The sequence below is a fragment of the Oncorhynchus gorbuscha genome, linkage group LG17 (genome assembly GCF_021184085.1).
Source record: "Oncorhynchus gorbuscha isolate QuinsamMale2020 ecotype Even-year linkage group LG17, OgorEven_v1.0, whole genome shotgun sequence".
Taxonomy (NCBI): Eukaryota; Metazoa; Chordata; class Actinopteri; order Salmoniformes; family Salmonidae; genus Oncorhynchus; species Oncorhynchus gorbuscha.
Window position 1 is genome coordinate 13,407,273 of NC_060189.1, and position 17,883 is coordinate 13,425,155.

Below are 17,883 nucleotides of genomic sequence, written 5' to 3' on the forward strand. Positions count from 1 at the left end.
TTTGCCATGTTTCTGTTGATATTATGGAGTTAATTTGGAAAAAAGTTAATTTTCGTTTTTTTCCTTACCCAAACGCGATGAAGAATGATGAAGAAAACGGACTGATTTGTCAACACAAATAATATTTTTTGTAAAAACGGAACATTTGCTATTTAACTGAGAGTCTCCTCATTGAAAACATCTGAAGTTCTTCAAAGGTAAATGATTTTATTTGAATCCTTTTCTGTTTTTTTGTGAAAATGTTGCATGCTGAAAGCCAGGCATAAATCCTATGCTAGGCTATCAATACTGTTACACAAATGCTTGTTTAGCTATGGTTCAAAAGCATATTTTGAAAATCTGAGATGACAGTGTTGTTAACAAAAGGCTAAGCTTGAGAGCAAATAGATTCATTTAATTTCATTTGCGATTTTCATGAATAGTTAACGTTGTGTTATGCTAATGAGCTTGCGGATAGATTTACACAATCCTGGATACAGGTTTTTTTCGTAGCTAAACGTGACGCAGAAAACGGACCGATTTGTCAACACAAATAATATTTTTTGTAAAAACGGAACATTTGCTATCTAACTGAGAGTCTCCCCATTGAAAACATCTGATGTTCTTCAAAGGTAAATTATTTTATTTGAATCCTTTTCTGGTTTTTGTGAAAATGTTGCCTGCTGAATGCTAAGGCTAAATGCTACACTAAATGCTACGCTAGCAATCAATACTGTTACACAAATGCTTGTTTTGCAATGGTTGAGAAGCATATTTTGAAAATCTGAGATGACAGTGTTGTTAACAAAAGGCTAAGCTTGAGAGCAAATAGATTAATTTCATTTCATTTGCGATTTTCATGAATAGTTAACGTTGCGTTATGGTAATGAGCTTGAGGCTGTAGTCACGATACCGGATCCGGGATGGCTCGACGCAAGAAGTTAAAGAAGGATTTTTAAGCCTTGAGACAATTGAGACATGGATTGTGTATGTGTGCCCTTCAGTGAGTGAATGGAACTCAATATTAGAAAGGGGTTCCTAATTCTAAGTAACACCAGAACTGTGAAGAATCATTTTTTCAAGTTGAGGTCAGCACTGTTACATTTCAAAATGAGGTTAAGTGAGTAAACGGCACTGTCTTGTGAGGTCGGTGCTCTGAGGTAGCTGGGCAGTCACATTAACAAACAGAGGTAAGTAACCATCACTTAGTAACCAAGTTCTGTGTGTATGCAAAGGTAAACTGAGGTAGGTACAACTGCACTGTGATTATTTTTATACTAAGGTATGAATGGGCAAGACAATATATTTAAGTGCCTTTAAACAGGGTATGGTAGTAAGTGCCAGGCACCGGTTTACTGGTATTCTGAGGTACGTTGAACAAACCTTCCCTACTCTACTGTATACTAAATGAATGTGTACTGAGCTACGTTCAGGTGCAGTCATCTGCCTGTCTGCTGCTGTGTTGTGCTGGCGTCTCACCCGGGTGTAGAAGGGGTGCTGGGGGGCAGGCATGCTGTAGTAACTGCTGTGGGGCTGGGGGGGCACAAGCCCTGGGGGGGGCAGGGAACCAACGTAGGAGCCTGTGGGGGAGCAGGCAGCCGAGTGCTGGCCGAAAGAGGAGGGGGCGCGGGCTGGCACGTCCTGCAGGGGCAGCGTGGGATAGGCCACTCCTCCAATGTGCATCTGCTCCCTGGCAGCACGGACATCTAATGGAAGAGAGGGAGAGGAGAGAGGGAGTGGGAGAGAAAGACAGAGAGAGGGAGAGGGGAGATGAGAGAGGGATTGGGAGAGAAAGACAGAGAGAGGGATAGGAGAGGAGAGATGAGAGAGGGAGTGTGAGAGAAAGTCAGAGAGGGAGAGGAGAGATGAGAGTGGGAGTGGGAGAGAAAGACAGAGAGAGGGAGAGGGGAGATGAGAGGGGGAGTGGGAGAGAAAGACGGAGAGAGGGAGAGGAGAGGAGAGATGAGAGAGGGAGTGGGAGAGAAAGAGAGAGAGAGGGAGAGGGGAGGAGAGATGAGAGAGGTAGTGTGAGAGAAAGACAGAGAGAGGGAGAGGAGAGATGAGAGAGGGAGTGGGAGAGAAAGACAGAGAGAGGGAGAGGGGAGATGAGAGGGGGAGTGGGAGAGAAAGACAGAGAGAGAGGGAGAGGGGAGATGAGAGAGGGAGTGGGAGAGAAAGACAGAGAGAGGGAGAGGAGAGATGAGAGAGGGAGTGTGAGAGAAAGACAGAGGGAGGGAAAGGGGAGATGAGAGAGGGAGTGGGAGAGAAAGACAGAGAGAGGGAGAGGGGAGATGAGAGAGGGATTGGGAGAGAAATACAGAGATAGGGAGAGGGGAGGAGATATGAGAGAGGGAGTGTGAGAGAAAGACAGAGAGAGGGAGAGGGGAGATGAGAGAGGGAGTGGGAGAAAAAGACAGAGAGAGGGAGAGGGGAGGAGAGATGAGAGAGGGAGTGGGAGAGAAAGACAGAGAGAGGGAGAGGAGAGATGAGAGAGGGAGTGGGAGAGAAAGACAGAGAGAGGGAGAGGGCAGGAGAGATGAGAGAGGGAGTGGGAGAGAAAGACAGAGAGGGAGAGGGAGAGGGGAGGAGAGATGAGAGAGGTAGTGTGAGAGAAAGACAGAGAGGGAGAGGGGAGGAGAGATGAGAGGGAGTGGGAGAGAAAGACAGAGAGAGGGAGAGGAGAGGAGAGATGAGAGAGGAAGTGGGAGAGAAAGACAGAGAGAGGGAGAGGAGAGGAGAGATGGAAGTGGGAGAGAAGGACAGAGAGAGGGAGAGGGGAGGAGAGATGAGAGAGGGAGTGGGAGAGAAAGACAGAGAGAGGGAGAGGAGAGATGAGAGAGGGAGTGGGAGAGAAAGACAGAGAGAGGGAGAGGGCAGGAGAGATGAGAGAGGGAGTGGGAGAGAAAGACAGAGCGAGGGAGAGGGGAGGAGAGATGAGAGAGGGAGTGGGAGAGAAAAACAGAGAGAGGGAGAGGAGAGATGAGAGAGGGAGTGGGAGAGAAAGACAGAGAGGGGAGAGGAGAGATGAGAGAGGTAGTGGGAGAGAAAGACAGAGAGGGGAGAGGAGAGATGAGAGAGGGAGTGGGAAAGAAAGACAGAGAGAGGGAGAGGGGAGATGAGAGAGGGAGTGGGAAAGAAAGACAGAGAGAGGGAGAGGAGAGATGAGAGAGGGAGTGGGAGAGAAAGACAGAGAGGGAGAGGGGAGGAGAGATGAGAGAGGGAGTGTGAGAGAAAGACAGAGAGAGGGAGAGGGGAGATGAGAGTGGGAGTGGGAGAGAAAGACAGAGAGAGGGAGAGGGGAGATGAGAGAGGGAGTGGGAGAGAAAGACAGAGAGAGGGAGAGGAGAGAGAGATGAGAGAGGGAGTGGGAGAGAAAGAGAGAGAGAGGGAGAGGGGAGGATGAGATGAGAGAGGTAGTGAGAGAAAAGACAGAGAGAGGGAGAGGAGAGATGAGAGAGGGAGTGGGAGAGAAAGACAGAGAGAGGGAGAGTGGAGATGAGAGGGGGAGTGGGAGAGAAAGACAGAGAGAGGGAGAGGGGAGATGAGAGAGGGAGTGGGAGAGAAAGACAGAGAGAGGGAGAGGAGAGATGAGAGAGGAAGTGGGAGAGAAAGACAGAGAGAGGGAGAGGAGAGATGGAAGTGGGAGAGAAAGACAGAGAGAGGGAGAGGGGAGAGGAGAGATGAGAGAGGGAGTGGGAGAGAAAGACAGAGAGAGGGAGAGGAGAGATGAGAGAGGGAGTGGGAGAGAAAGACCGAGAGGGAGAGGGGAGGAGAGATGAGAGGGAGTGGGAGAGAAAGACAGAGAGAGGGAGAGGAGAGATGAGAGAGGAAGTGGGAGAGAAAGACAGAGAGAGGGAGAGGAGAGGAGAGATGGAAGTGGGAGAGAAGGACAGAGAGAGGGAGAGGGGAGGAGAGATGAGAGAGGGGAGAGAAAGACAGAGAGAGAGAGAGGAGAGATGAGAGAGGTAGTGTGAGAGAAAGACAGAGGGAGAGGGCAGGAGAGATGAGAGAGGGAGTGGGAGAGAAAGACAGTGAGAGGGAGAGGAGAGATGAGAGAGGGAGTGGGAGAGAAAGACAGTGAGAGGGAGAGTGGGTGGAGAGACAGAAATATGTAATGAAAAAGAGGGAGAAGGAAGGAAGGAAGAGTGGGGAGAAAAATGGAGACGTTTCATCTGTGAGGCTGATCGAGATCACGTCTTGGCCCCGAATATAAAGACACTTTAGATCCACCCACTCAAACTGATTCAGCCAATCATATTTGATCATTCTTACTGAGTTCAAATAGAGATGTTCTGTGGAGAGCAAGCAAATCCTATTCCACATAGATGGAGAAACTTTGATTCTGTGATTGAGTGCACTTGATGGAGCAGGGTGAAAATTAAACTGTTCTTTATAGGCTTTACTGAAAATAGACAACGTTCTTTCAAACTTTCACTTTTGCGAAGAACGCCGTCTTTCTTACTGAAATTGTAGTTTTACAAATAGAGTTACAACATAGTGGAATCAGTGGCCTGGTAAGAAACAGGAAAAAAATGTCTCTGTCATAAGAGTGTGTTGTTGAATGATGGGTTGAGTAGAGACCCAATCCTGCAGCAGGGAGCACAATGGAGGCTTGATGCCCACTGGCTTGATGCCCACTGAATGGCTGCAGGACACTGGACACAGGAATGGATGACTGGCTAGGGACAAGGGTATACAGTTGAAGTTTACATACGCTTACGTTGGAGTCATTAAAACTTGTTTTTCAACCACTCCACAAATTTCTTGTTATCAAACTATAGTTTTGGCAAGTCGGTTAGGACATCTATTTTGAGCATGACACAAGTCATTTTCCCAACAATTGTTTATTTCACTTATAATTCGCTGTATCACAATTCCAGTGGGTCAGAAGTTTACATACACTAAGCTGACTGTGCCTTTAAACAGCTTGGAAAATTCCATAAAATGATGTCATCGCTTTAGAAGCTTCTTTTAGGCTAATCATTTGAGTCAATTGGAGGTGTACCTGTGGATGTATTTCAAGGCCTACCTTCAAACTCAGTGCCTCTTTGCTTGACATCATGGGAAAATCTAAAGAAATCAGCCAAGACCTCAGAAAAAAATTGTAGACACCCACAAGCCTGGTTCATCCTTGGGAGCAATTTCCAAACGCCTGAAGGTACCACGTTCTTCTGTACAAACAATTGTACGCAAGTATAAACACCATGGGACCATGCAGCAGTCATATACCTCCCAGGAAGGAGATGCATTCTGTCTCCTAGAGATGAACGTACTTTCAAGTGAAAAGTGCAAATCAATCCCAGAACAACAACAAAGGACCTTCTGAAGATGCTGGAGGAAACAGGTACAAAAGTTTCTATATCCACAGTAAAATGAGTCCTATATCGACACAACCTGAAAGGCTGCCCAGCAAGGAAGAAGTCACTGCTCCAAAACCGTCATAAAAAAAGCCAGAATACAGTTTGTAACTACACATGGGGACAAAGACTGTACTTTTGGGATTTTGTAGAAATGTCCTCTGGTCTGATGAAACAAAAAGAAGAACTGTTTGGCCATAATGACAATCGTTATGTTTGGGGGAAAAAGGGGGAGGCTTGCAAGCCGAAGAACACCATCCCAATTGTGAAGCACGGGGGTGGCAGCATCATCTTGTGGGGGTGCTTTGATGTAGGAGGGACTAGTCCACTTCACAAAACAGATGGAATCATGAGGAAGGAGAATTATGTGGATATATTGAAGCAACATCTAAAGACATCAGTCAGGAAGTTAAAGCTTGGTCGCAAATGGGTCTTCCAAATGGACAATGACACCAAACATACTTCCAAAGTTATGGCAAAATGGCTTAAGGACAACAGTCAAGGTATTTGAGTGGCCATCACAAAGCCCTGACCTCAATCCTATAGAAAATGTGTGGACAGAAATGAAAAAGCGTGTGCGAGCAAGGGGGTCCACAAACCTGACTCAGTTACACCAGCTCTGTTAGGAGGAATGGGCCACAATTCAGCCAACTTATTGTGGGAAGCTTGTGGAAGGCTACCCGAAACGTTTGACCCAAGTTAAACAATTTAAAGGCAATGCTACCAAATGCTAATTGAGTGTATGTAAACTTCTAACCCAGTAGGAATGTGAAATAAATAATTCTCTCTACTATTATTCTGACATTTCACATTCTTAAAATAAAGTGGTGATCCTAACTGACCTAAGACAGGGAATTTTTACTCAGATTAAATGTCAGGAATTGTGAAAAACTGAGTTTAAATGTATTTGGCTAAGCTGTATGTAAACTTCCGATTTCAAATGTAGGTCATCTTCCAGAGGAATGGATGACTGGCTAGGGACAGGGGTATAGGTCGCCTTCCAGAGAAATGGATGACTGGTTAGGGACAGGGGTATAGGTCACCTTCCAGAGGAATGGATGACTGGCTAGGGACAGGGGTATAGGTCGCCTTCCAGATGAATGGATGACTGGCTAGGGACAGGGGTATAGGTCACCTTCCAGAGGAATGGATGACTGGCTAGGGACAGGGGTATAGGCCGCCTTCCAGAGGAATGGATGACTGGCTAGGGACAGGGGTATAGGTCGCCTTCCAGAGGAATGGATGACTGGACAGGGAGGGACAGGGGCACTGGTCACCCTCCAGAGTGGAAGATGGGCTAACAGAGGAGATCGCACACACACACACACACACACACACACACACACACACACACACACACACACACACACACACACACACACACACACACACACACGCACACGCACACGCACACACGCACACACGCACACACGCACACGCACACGCACACGAGACAAATACACACACACTAAGATGAAGAGACATGTAAACATCAACACATAGACACAACAAGCATACACACATGCACTCATCTCATACAAATAAGAATTATCCTAAAATACTACATTTATTAGAGTGGATTACTGGCCAGAGAGTCACTGGTCACCTTTCTGTCCCTGTGACCACCATGACAAAGGCGGTCTCTGCTGGTCAACAGACAGACTCAGTGTGACACTGTGGTCACTGACAGCATGGTGCCGTCACACTAAGGCCAGTGTAACAACTGTTATGGTGGATAGATACATCTACTAACTGACCAGCTCAGCGCACAGTGACGTCTGTGTGACAGCCCGGAATAAATGAGTAGGTGAGCATTGCGTCATTCACACTAAATAGCATCTCTGCTGATAGTGACGTCAGCCATTTGAGCTGGATAGCTGATCGACTGTTGTGTGAGAGTCTTTGGCAGCATTCAAATGCGTTTGGTTGCAGATAATGAGTAAGCAACAATTTAGCTAATTACACCACCTCACTTCTACCAACACGTCTCCTGCGCCAGATGACTGTGTGATCTCCAGATGACTGTGTGATCTCCAGATGACTGTGTGATCTCCAGATGACTGTGTGATCTCGCTCTCTGTGGCCGATATGAGCAAAACGTTTAAAAGGTTTAACAATCAGATGACTGAATATCAGGGCGTGTCTCTCAAAGCATGACCAGCTGTCAAGTGTCTTCACAGACATTTACAATCTCTCCTTGTTCCACTCTGTAATCCCAACATGTTTCAAACTGACCACTATTGTCCCTGTTCCCAATAGTTCCAAGGGAACCTTCTGACATGACTATGTCCCTGTAGCACTCACATCTGTAATTATGAAGTGCTTTGAAAGGCTGGTCATGACACACATCAACACTATCATCTCAGACACCCTAAACCAACTCCAATTCACATACCACCTCAACAGATCCACAGATGACACAATTTCAGTTGCTCTTCACACTGCTCTCTCCCACCTGGACAAGAGAGGAAATAACTATATGAGAAGGCTGTTGATAGACTACAGCTCAGCGTTCAGCGTTCAACACCATCGTCCCCTCCAAGTTAATCACCAAGCTAGGGACCCTGGGACTGAACCCCTCCTTCTGCAGCTAGATGCTGGACTTCTGACAGGCCGGCCCCAGGTGGTGAGGGTAGGCAACAACACCTCCGCCACACTGACCCTCAAAACGGGGGCCCCTCAGGGGTGTGTGCTTAGTCCCCTTCTGTACTCCCTGTTCACCCACGACTCCGTGGCCAAGCACAAATCCAAAGCCATCTTCAAGTTTACTGACGACACAACGGTGGTAGGCCTGATCACCGACGGCGTTAGGACAGCGTACAGGGAGACGGTTAGAGACTTAGCAGTGTGGTGCCAGGACGACAACCTCTCCCTCAACGTCAATAAGACCAAGGAGCTGATCGTGGACTATAGGAGAAAGAGGGAAGAGCAGGCCCCCCATCCACATCGACTGGGCTGTTGTGGAGCGGGTCGAGAGCTTCAAGTTCCTTGGCATCTACATCACTAAGAACTTAACATGGGCAAAGTAAGGTGGACTGAACACCTCGGTGCAGATAAAAACGGAATAATAACAACACAAAACAAATGAGAAGGCTAGAGAAATGTATCGCCCCACATTACCAAAGCAATCAACATCCAAACATGACAGAGGGTAAACATGGAGAGCCAATCCCCAAAAGAAAACGTGACTCCTTGAAGGACACGGATGATTTAAGCTTTTCACAACCGGGAATGGTAAGGGGATCTGTTAAAATCGATCAATGATAAACTGGGCATGAATTAGTCAGTAAAGATATAAAGTAGTTGAAGGCGAGCCTCTAGATGAGTGACGAATAAGCTGTTACAAGGAAGAAACAAACAAACAAGCTAAAAGGTACAGTCAATGAGATTGAAACAAACGTTAATGAACTTGAAAAGGAGAACATGTTTCTGAGAGAAGCCTTACTTGACCTACAGACTAGGTCTATGAGAAAAAATCTGATACTTAATGCTATCAAAGTAAAAGAAAGGTGAAGATCCTGAAATTGTGGTAAAATAATTATATTTTACAGCGCTACAGAGCCCAGGTGATGGTGCCGACAAAATCCAACTCGAACGTGTACAATGTTTCGGAAAAAGGTATGAGCACCCAATCGCTGCCAAATTTGCATTCTTCAGAGATAAAATAAATTGTTAAAAGCCAGAGTAAAAGACTTGCTGGCCCGAAAATAGGAATTAATGATCAGTTCCTGAAGGAAATTGCAGAACGGCTCAAAGTTCTGTACCCAATCTTCAAGCAGAATAGATTAAAAGGAAAACGTGTAGCTTTCGTAATCAATAAACTGTATATAACCAAATGTTCTGAGACACAAAGACGACTCCATGGCTATTCTAAATATTACAAAGTTCCCATAGAGGAGTCGAATAATGGAAGACCCAATAATATCCATGGTAGGGATTGTAATAAAAAAATATGTAGGAAAACAATAAAATACAACAATTGATACAAAACAACTACACCATCCCATTCAAGATAAGGAATGTTACAAATAATTAGAATTGGACTTAATTAGTATTAAATAGATAAGACAGCATTAGAATAAAGTATAATTAGTATTAAATAGATAAGACAGAATTAGAAGAAAGTATAATTAGTATTAAATAGATAAGACAGCATTAGAAGAAAGTATAATTAGTATTAAATAGATAAGACAGCATTAGAAGAAAGTATAATTAGTATGAAATAGATAAGACAGCATTAAAATAAAGTATAATTAGTATTAAGTAGATAAGACACCATTAGAAGAAAGTATAATTAGTATTAAATAGATAAGACAACATTAGAAGAAAATATAATTAGTATTAAATAGATAAGACAGAATTAGATTAAAGTATAATTAGTATTAAGTAGATAAGACAGCATTAGACGAAAGTATAATTAGTATTAAATAGATAAGACAACATTAGAATAAAATATAATTAGTATTAAATAGATAAGACAGCATTAGAAGAAAGTATAATTAGTATTAAATAGATAAGACAGCATTAGAAGAAAGTATAATTAGTATTAAATAGATAAGACAGCATTAGAAGAAAACATAATTAGTATTAAATAGATAAGACAGCATTAGAAGAAAACAGAATTAGTATTAAATAGATAAGACAGCATTAGAAGAAAACATAATTAGTATTAATTAGAGAAGACAGCATTAGAATAAAGTATAATTAGTATTACATAGATAAGACAGCATTATAATAAAGTATAATTAGTATTAAATAGATAAGACAGCATGAGAAGAAAACATAATTAGTATTAAATAGATAAGACAGCATTAGAATAAAGTATAATTAGTATTAAATAGATAAGACAGCATTAGAATAAAGTATAATTAGTATTAAATAGATAAGACAGCATTAGAAGAAAGCATAATTAGCTAAATAATACATCTGATATAAGGAACCAAACACAAAAGTACTCAATCAACATGGTAGAGATAAAACACAGCAAACAGTGGACATAGAAGGCACAGTATGTAGGTATGAGCAAGTGTATTGTGATGGAAGGTGAGGTGTGTGTTTTTGTGTTTGGAAAAGTGTGGAGTTAAGTAAGAGAAAAAGGAAAATGGTTACATATCCCAGAGCCTATGTATTGTCCCTGACGCTCTACCCCAGACACCCACCTGAGCGACCAATACACTAAGGAGAAGTCCTTATCTGTTTTATGGGCCTAATGTAAGAAGTCTATACGCAGCCAAAACAGAAAGATGAATGTGGTCAGAGAGCCACTGGAGCAGCACAGCCCCCTCAAGAGTCTGAGCCTGCCTGGCAGGGTTGGGCCTACAAAGCCAAGGCCCCCTGATGGGAGAGCATAATATACAAGGAAATTCTCAAAGCTGCTAATGAGAACCTTGACGACCTTGTACCTAGCCAGTGGGGATTCCGGTGGGGTGCCCCCACCCAGGTAGTAGCAGTGCTGGCAACACTAGCTGAAGTAACCCACTGGGAGGGGGTCACACTCGGATAATCAGAAAGGGGGACAAATTACTGTGGCCCTGTTGGCACAAATAATCAAAGGTCTGACAGCACAGAGATGCTTGAGAAAAAGGTCAAAATGGGGGACCAGCGTGTAGGTGTTTTAGGGTATAGGGCTGTATCTGAGCTCCATCAACTAGGACTTAACATTGGTTAATAAAATCTCCCAATTTCTAATACATTTTTGCTAAATTTTGCATGCCTTCTCAAAAAGCTGCAACTGTATGTGCATTTGCACATTAAGTCCTTTCTTGAGTTGGGCTCGAGGATGGAAAAATGTTGAACATCTGAGCTTGTGGTTGTTTGTGGAGGAAAGGGGTCGAGTGTGTAGGAGTATGTTTGTGTGTGTGTATCCCACATCTGTTGCTAGGAGGTAAAGATGTAAGGGACAACGTAGGATGAATCACAATTATTGCTTGCTAAAATAATAATTGCTTGCCAAAAATGTAATTGATGTAATGGCAATCCTGGTTATAGGTATTAATCCTTCTCATGAACTTCCTACAATATTACGCATATTACTCGTTAATTTTTTTTTTTTAATGTACAGTACCAGTCAGTATTTTTACTATTTTCTACATTGTAGAATAAAAGTGAAGACATCAAAATGATGAAATAACACATATGGAATCATGTAGTAACCAAAAACGTTTGAACAAATCAAAGTATATTTTATATTTCAGATTCTTCAAAGTAGCCACCGTTTGTCTTGATGACAGCTTTGAGCCAATCAGATAGCCATATTTGGTAAAAAACCAAGTCCATATGGCAAGAACAGCTCAAATAAGCAAAGAGAAACGACAGTCCATCATTACTTTAACCTCTTTGCGCACAGAATCCGCTAGCGGGCTGAAATTCCACAACATACGGTGATCGCTACACACATGTTTCGAAAGCCTAGAATCTTGCTAATCCAACTGCGTTGTCAGATTTATAAAAGGATTTACTGCGAAAGAATACGATGTGATTATCTGAGCGTAGAGCCCCATCATTAAAAAAAAAAAAACAGCACAGGCGTAACATAATCACAAACTGCATTAAAATAAATGGTTTTCCTTTGACGATCTTCATCTGTTTGCAATTCCAATGCTCATTGTTACACAATGAATGATCTTTTGTTTGATAAAATCCATTTTTATAGCCTAACACAAAACATTTTGTGAACCGCTTGTGTCGTGAATTCCGTCTCATTCCATTTTCGACGACACATTCCAGGTAAATCACCCACACAGAACGTGACTTTTCCAGTCATGTTTGGTTTCACTGCAATCAACTGGTTTGTTTGTAACACAATCAAACCTGATGGGTCATTTCGTATTGACTGAAAGAAACCGATTTGAAGACAAGTCATGACATCATTGTGCACCAATGATTTGCCCGCTGTTTAGTTGATTGACTGAACAAGTGGTGGTGCTCCAACCCAAAACCATTACATACTTATTTTCCACTATAATTTGCAAATAAATTAATTAAAAATCCTACAATGTGATTTTCTGGATTTTTTTTCTCATTTTGTCTGTCATAGTTGAAGTGTACCTATGACGAAAATGACAGGCCTCTCAACTTTTTAAGTGGGAGAACTTGCACAATTGGTGGCTGACCAAATACTTTTTTGCCCCACTGTATGTATTATGGCCATCAAAATGTTAGGTATTAAAATCAGATCCAACAACAATATCAAGGGCTTAAAAACAAGGTGTCATTGTACGCTGATGATTCATGCTTCCTTTTAAATCCACAATTTGGATCCCTCCACAGCCTTATAGAGGATCTAGATACTTTTTCTAACCTCTCTGTATTAAAACCAAATTATGATTAGTGTACTATATTACGTATTAGATCACAAAAAAACTTTTACATTACCGTGTAGTTTGCCAATTAAATGGTCTGACGGTGATGTGAACACACTCAGTATACATATCCCGAAAGAAAGAAATTATCTCACAACAGTACATTTTAATAGAAAGTATGCAAAAAATAGATAAGATCTTGCTACCATGGTGTCACGCTTGTTGAAATGAGTGGACCAAGATGCAGCATGGTATGTTTCCATTCTTTTAATTAGAAGAGAAACTTAAAGCACAAAAACAATAAAGCGAATAAACAAAACGTGAAGCTACATGCAGTGCAGAAAGCAACTACACACAAACATAGTCAAGATCCCACAAATCACAATGGGGAAATGGCTCTCTAAATATGATCCCCAATCAGAGACAACGATAAACAGCTGTCTCTGATTGGGAACCATACCAGGCCAACATAAATCACTAATCATCTAGATGACCCATCCTCGTCACTATCACGCCACAACCAACATAGAGAATAAACAGCTCTCTATCGTCAGGGCATGACAGTACCCCCCCCCCCCAAAGGTGCGGACTCCGACCGCAAATCCTGACTCAATAGAGGAGGGTCCGGGTGGGCATCTACCGTCGGCTCCGGTACGGGGCGAAGTACCCACTCCGCTCACAGATACGTCATCCTCCATGGCGGCTCTGGTGCGGGCATCGTCGCCGGAAGCTCCGGACCGTGGATTGTCGCCAGAGGATCCGGACCGCGGTTCGTCGCCGGACCGTGGTTTGTCGCCGGACCGTGGTTTGTCGCCGGGTACTCCGGACCGTAGGAACCAAACCGTGGGTCATCGCCGGGGACTCCGGACCGCAGGTCGTCGCCGGGGACTCCAGACCGCAGGTCGTCGCCGGGGACTCCAGACCGCAGGTCGTCGCCGGGGACTCCAGACCGTGGTTCGTTGCCGGGGACTCCGGACTGTAGGTCGTTGCCGGAGGAACCAAACCATGGGTCGTCGCAGGGGACTCCAGACTGTAGGTTGTCGCCGGGTACTCCGGACCGTGGTTCGTCACCGGGTACTCCGGACCGTAGGTCGTCGCCGGGTACTCCGGACCGCAGGTCGTCGCCGGGTACTCCGGACCGTGGTTCGTCGCCGGGGACTCCAGACTGTAGGTCATTGCCGGAGGAACCAAACCATGGGTCGTCGCAGGGGACTCCAGACTGTAGGTCGTAGCCGGGTACTCCGGACTGGGAACCCTCGCAAGAGGCCCCGGACTGGGAACCCCCGCTGGAGACTCTGGACCACAGACCGTCACTGGAGACTCCGGACCGCGGACCGTCTCAGGAGGTTCCGGACCGTGGACCGTTTCAGGAGGTTCCGGACTGTGGACCATCGTAGGATGTTCCGGACTGTGGACCGTCGTTGGAGGTTCCGGACTGTGAAACGTCGCCAGAGGTTCCGGACTGTGAAACATCGCCGGAAGCTCTGGACTAGGAACTGTCGCCGGAAGCTCTGGACTGGGAACTGTCGCCGGAAGCTCTGTGCGTGGGGCCGGCACTGGTGGTACCGGGGTGGTGACACGTACCTCAGGACGAGCGCGAAGAGCAGGCACAGGACGAACTGGACTGTGGAGGCGCACTGGAGGCCTGATGCATGGGACCGGTACAGGTGGCACCGGGCTGATGACACGCACCTCAGGGCGAATGCGGGGAGGAGGCACAGGACGTACTGGACTGTGGAGGCGCGCTGGAGGCCTGATGCATGGGACCAGTACAGGTGGCATCGGGCTGATGACACGCACCTCAGGGTGAGTGCGGGGAGGAGGCACAGGACGTACTGGACAGTGGAGGTGCGCTGGAGGCCTGATGCATGGGACCAGTACAGGTGGCATCGGGCTGATGACACGCACCTCAGGGCGAGTGCGGGGAGGAGGCACAGGACCTACTGGACTGTGGAGGTGCGCTGGAGGCCTGATGCATGGGACCAGTACAGGTGGCATCGGGCTGATGACACGCACCTCAGGGCGAGTGCGGGGAGGAGGCATAGGACGTACTGGACAGTGGAGGCGTACTGGACGTCTATAATTTCCATAATTTGCAAATAAATTAATTAAAAATCCTACAATGTGATTTTCTGGATTTTTCCCCCTAATTTTGTCTGTCATAGTTGAAGTGTACTTATGATGAAAATTACAGGCCTCTCTCATCTTTTTAAGTGGGAGAACTTGCACAATTGGTGGCTGACTAAATACTTTTTTGCCCCACTGTATATGGGGGATACAACCATCCCAGCCCTGCAGATTTTGCTGCAAAGACAGAGTCATGAGATCGTTTGTTTTGGTACGGTCAATATGTAGCTTGTTTTTGGTCACAGGTCCAGGAATGGTGGAAGAATTGCAATATTTACCTGGAGCAAACTCTGCAGATAGCACTACTGGGTGATTTGAAAAGTCGTAGTGTAATCGATCAATAATATAATAATACTTTTAGCAAAAATGTTTATCTTTAATTTACAATCTGTTGAAACTATGAGAATAGAAAGGTTCAGAACTTTTGTGAAACACCACAGCACAGTTGAAAAATATATGGCAAAAATAAATCCAATATGGATGGTGTTAAGAGACAGATGGGAGGGGTTGTGTGGAGCTGAAAGGTGGGACTAATAACAATAAGATAACTAATGTATACTGTGTCCGTAAAATGCATATAGGTTCAGATCTTTTGTGAAACAGAACAGTTAAAAATATAAGGCAAACAGAAATCAAACTGGATGGTCTTCAGAAATCGATGGGAGGGGTTGAAGGTAGTGGAAGGATAGAAGTAAAAACAAACAAAAGAGAACTACTGTAAAATACATTGTGTCCGTAAAATGTGTTTATAAGCTGGAAGTAGAAGCCTTAGTGTTGTTGTTCATTAGTTTACTCCAATTAGGGGAGGGGTGGTAGGGTTAGTGGAAAATAATAAAGGAAAATCTTTTTTTTTTTTTTTTTTTAAGAACTTGGCCCAAACACACAACACAGTTGTGACGAGGGCATGGAAGTGCCCTTTGTCTTTCAGAAGGCTGAAAAGATTTGGCATGGGCCCCTCGGATCCTCAAAAAGTTCTACAGCTGCACCATCGAGAGCATCTTGAATGGCTGCATCACCGCTTGGTATGCCAAATACACCGCCCTTGACTGCAAAGCACTACAGAGGGTGGTACGGACAGCCCAGTACATCACTGGGGCCGAGCTCCCTTACATTCAGGACCTCTATACCAGGCGGTGTCAGAGGAAGGAGCGAAAGAGTGCCAAAGAGCCAACCAAGCCATAGACTTTTCACTCTGCTACCATCCGGCAAACGGTACCGGAGCATCGGCTATCGGCCATACAAGCTTCTACCCACAAGTCATAAGACTGCTAATAGCCAGACTGAGAAAATCAATTAATGTTACCCCAACTATTTGCACTGACCCTATACGCACTAACTCAACTATATATACACACCATATACACACTCACTAGACTATATATACACACTCACTAGACTATATATACACACTCACTAGACTATATATACACACCATATACACACTCACTAGACTATATATACACACCATATACACACTCACTAGACTATATATACACACCATATACACACTCACTAGACTATATATACACACCATATACACACTCACTAAACTATATATATATACACTCACTAGACTATATACACTCTCACTAGACTATATATACACACCATATACACACTCACTAGACTATATATACACACCACGTACACACTCACTAGACTATATATACACACCACGTACACACTCACTTGACTATATACACACCATATACACACTCACTAAACTATATATATATACACTCACTAGACTATATACACTCTCACTAGAATATATATACACACCATATACACACTCACTAGACTATATATACACACCACGTACACACTCACTAGACTATATATACACACCATGTACACTCTCACTTGACTATATACACACCATATACACACTCACTAGACTATATATACACACACACACTGACTAGACCATATACACACACACACCATATACACACTCACTAGACTATATATACACACCATATACACACTCACTAGACTATATATACACACACACACTGACTAGACCATACACACACACACACCATATACACACTCACTAGACTATATATACACACCATATACACACTCACTAGACTATATATACACACCATACACACACTCACTAGACTATACATACACACACTCACTAGACTATATATACACACTCACTAGACTATATACACACACCATATACACACTCACTAGACTATATATACACACTCACTAGACTATATATACACACCATACACACACTCACTAGACTATACATACACACACTCACTAGACTATATATACACACTCACTAGACTATATACACACACCATATACACACTCACTAGACTATATACACACACTCACTAGACTATACATACACACACTCACTAGACTATATACACACACACCATATACACACTCACTAGACTATATATACACACTCACTAGACTATATATACACACTCACTAGACTATACACACACACTCACTAGACTATATATACACACTCACTAGACTATATACACACACTCACTAGACTATATACACAAACCATATACACACTCACTAGACTATATACACACACTCACTAGACTATATTCACACACCATATACACACTCACTAGACTATATTCACACACCATATACACACTCACTAGACTATATTCACACACCATATACACACTCACTAGACTATATTCACACACCATATACACACTCACTAGACTATATTCACACACCATATACACTCACTAGACTATATTCACACACCATATACACACTCACTAGACTACATATACACACTATATACACACTCACTAGACTATATACACACACCATATACACACTCACTAGACTATATACACACACCATATACACACTCACTAGACTATATATACACACTCACTAGACTATATATACACACCATATACACACTCACTAGACTATATATACACACTCACTAGACTATATACACACACCATATACACACTCACTAGACTATATACACACACCATATACACACTCACTAGACTATATATACACACTCACTAGACTATATACACACACCATATACACACTCACTAGACTATATACACACACCATATACACACTCACTAGACTACATA

The 17,883-nt window shown here is 43.7% G+C and overlaps 1 protein-coding gene across 6 annotated transcripts in view; it reads right to left on the reverse strand.

Moving 5' to 3' along the window:
* The window catches only part of LOC124002099 (kinase D-interacting substrate of 220 kDa B-like), a 124,821-nt gene that overhangs the window by 13,358 nt on the left and 93,580 nt on the right, over positions 1-17,883 (reverse strand). For all 6 annotated transcript variants that reach the window (XM_046309380.1, XM_046309378.1, XM_046309377.1 and 3 more), the window contains exon 25: positions 1,459-1,685. In XM_046309380.1, coding sequence (XP_046165336.1) covers positions 1,459-1,685 — 227 coding nt within the window. The remainder of the gene's footprint in view (positions 1-1,458; positions 1,686-17,883) is intronic.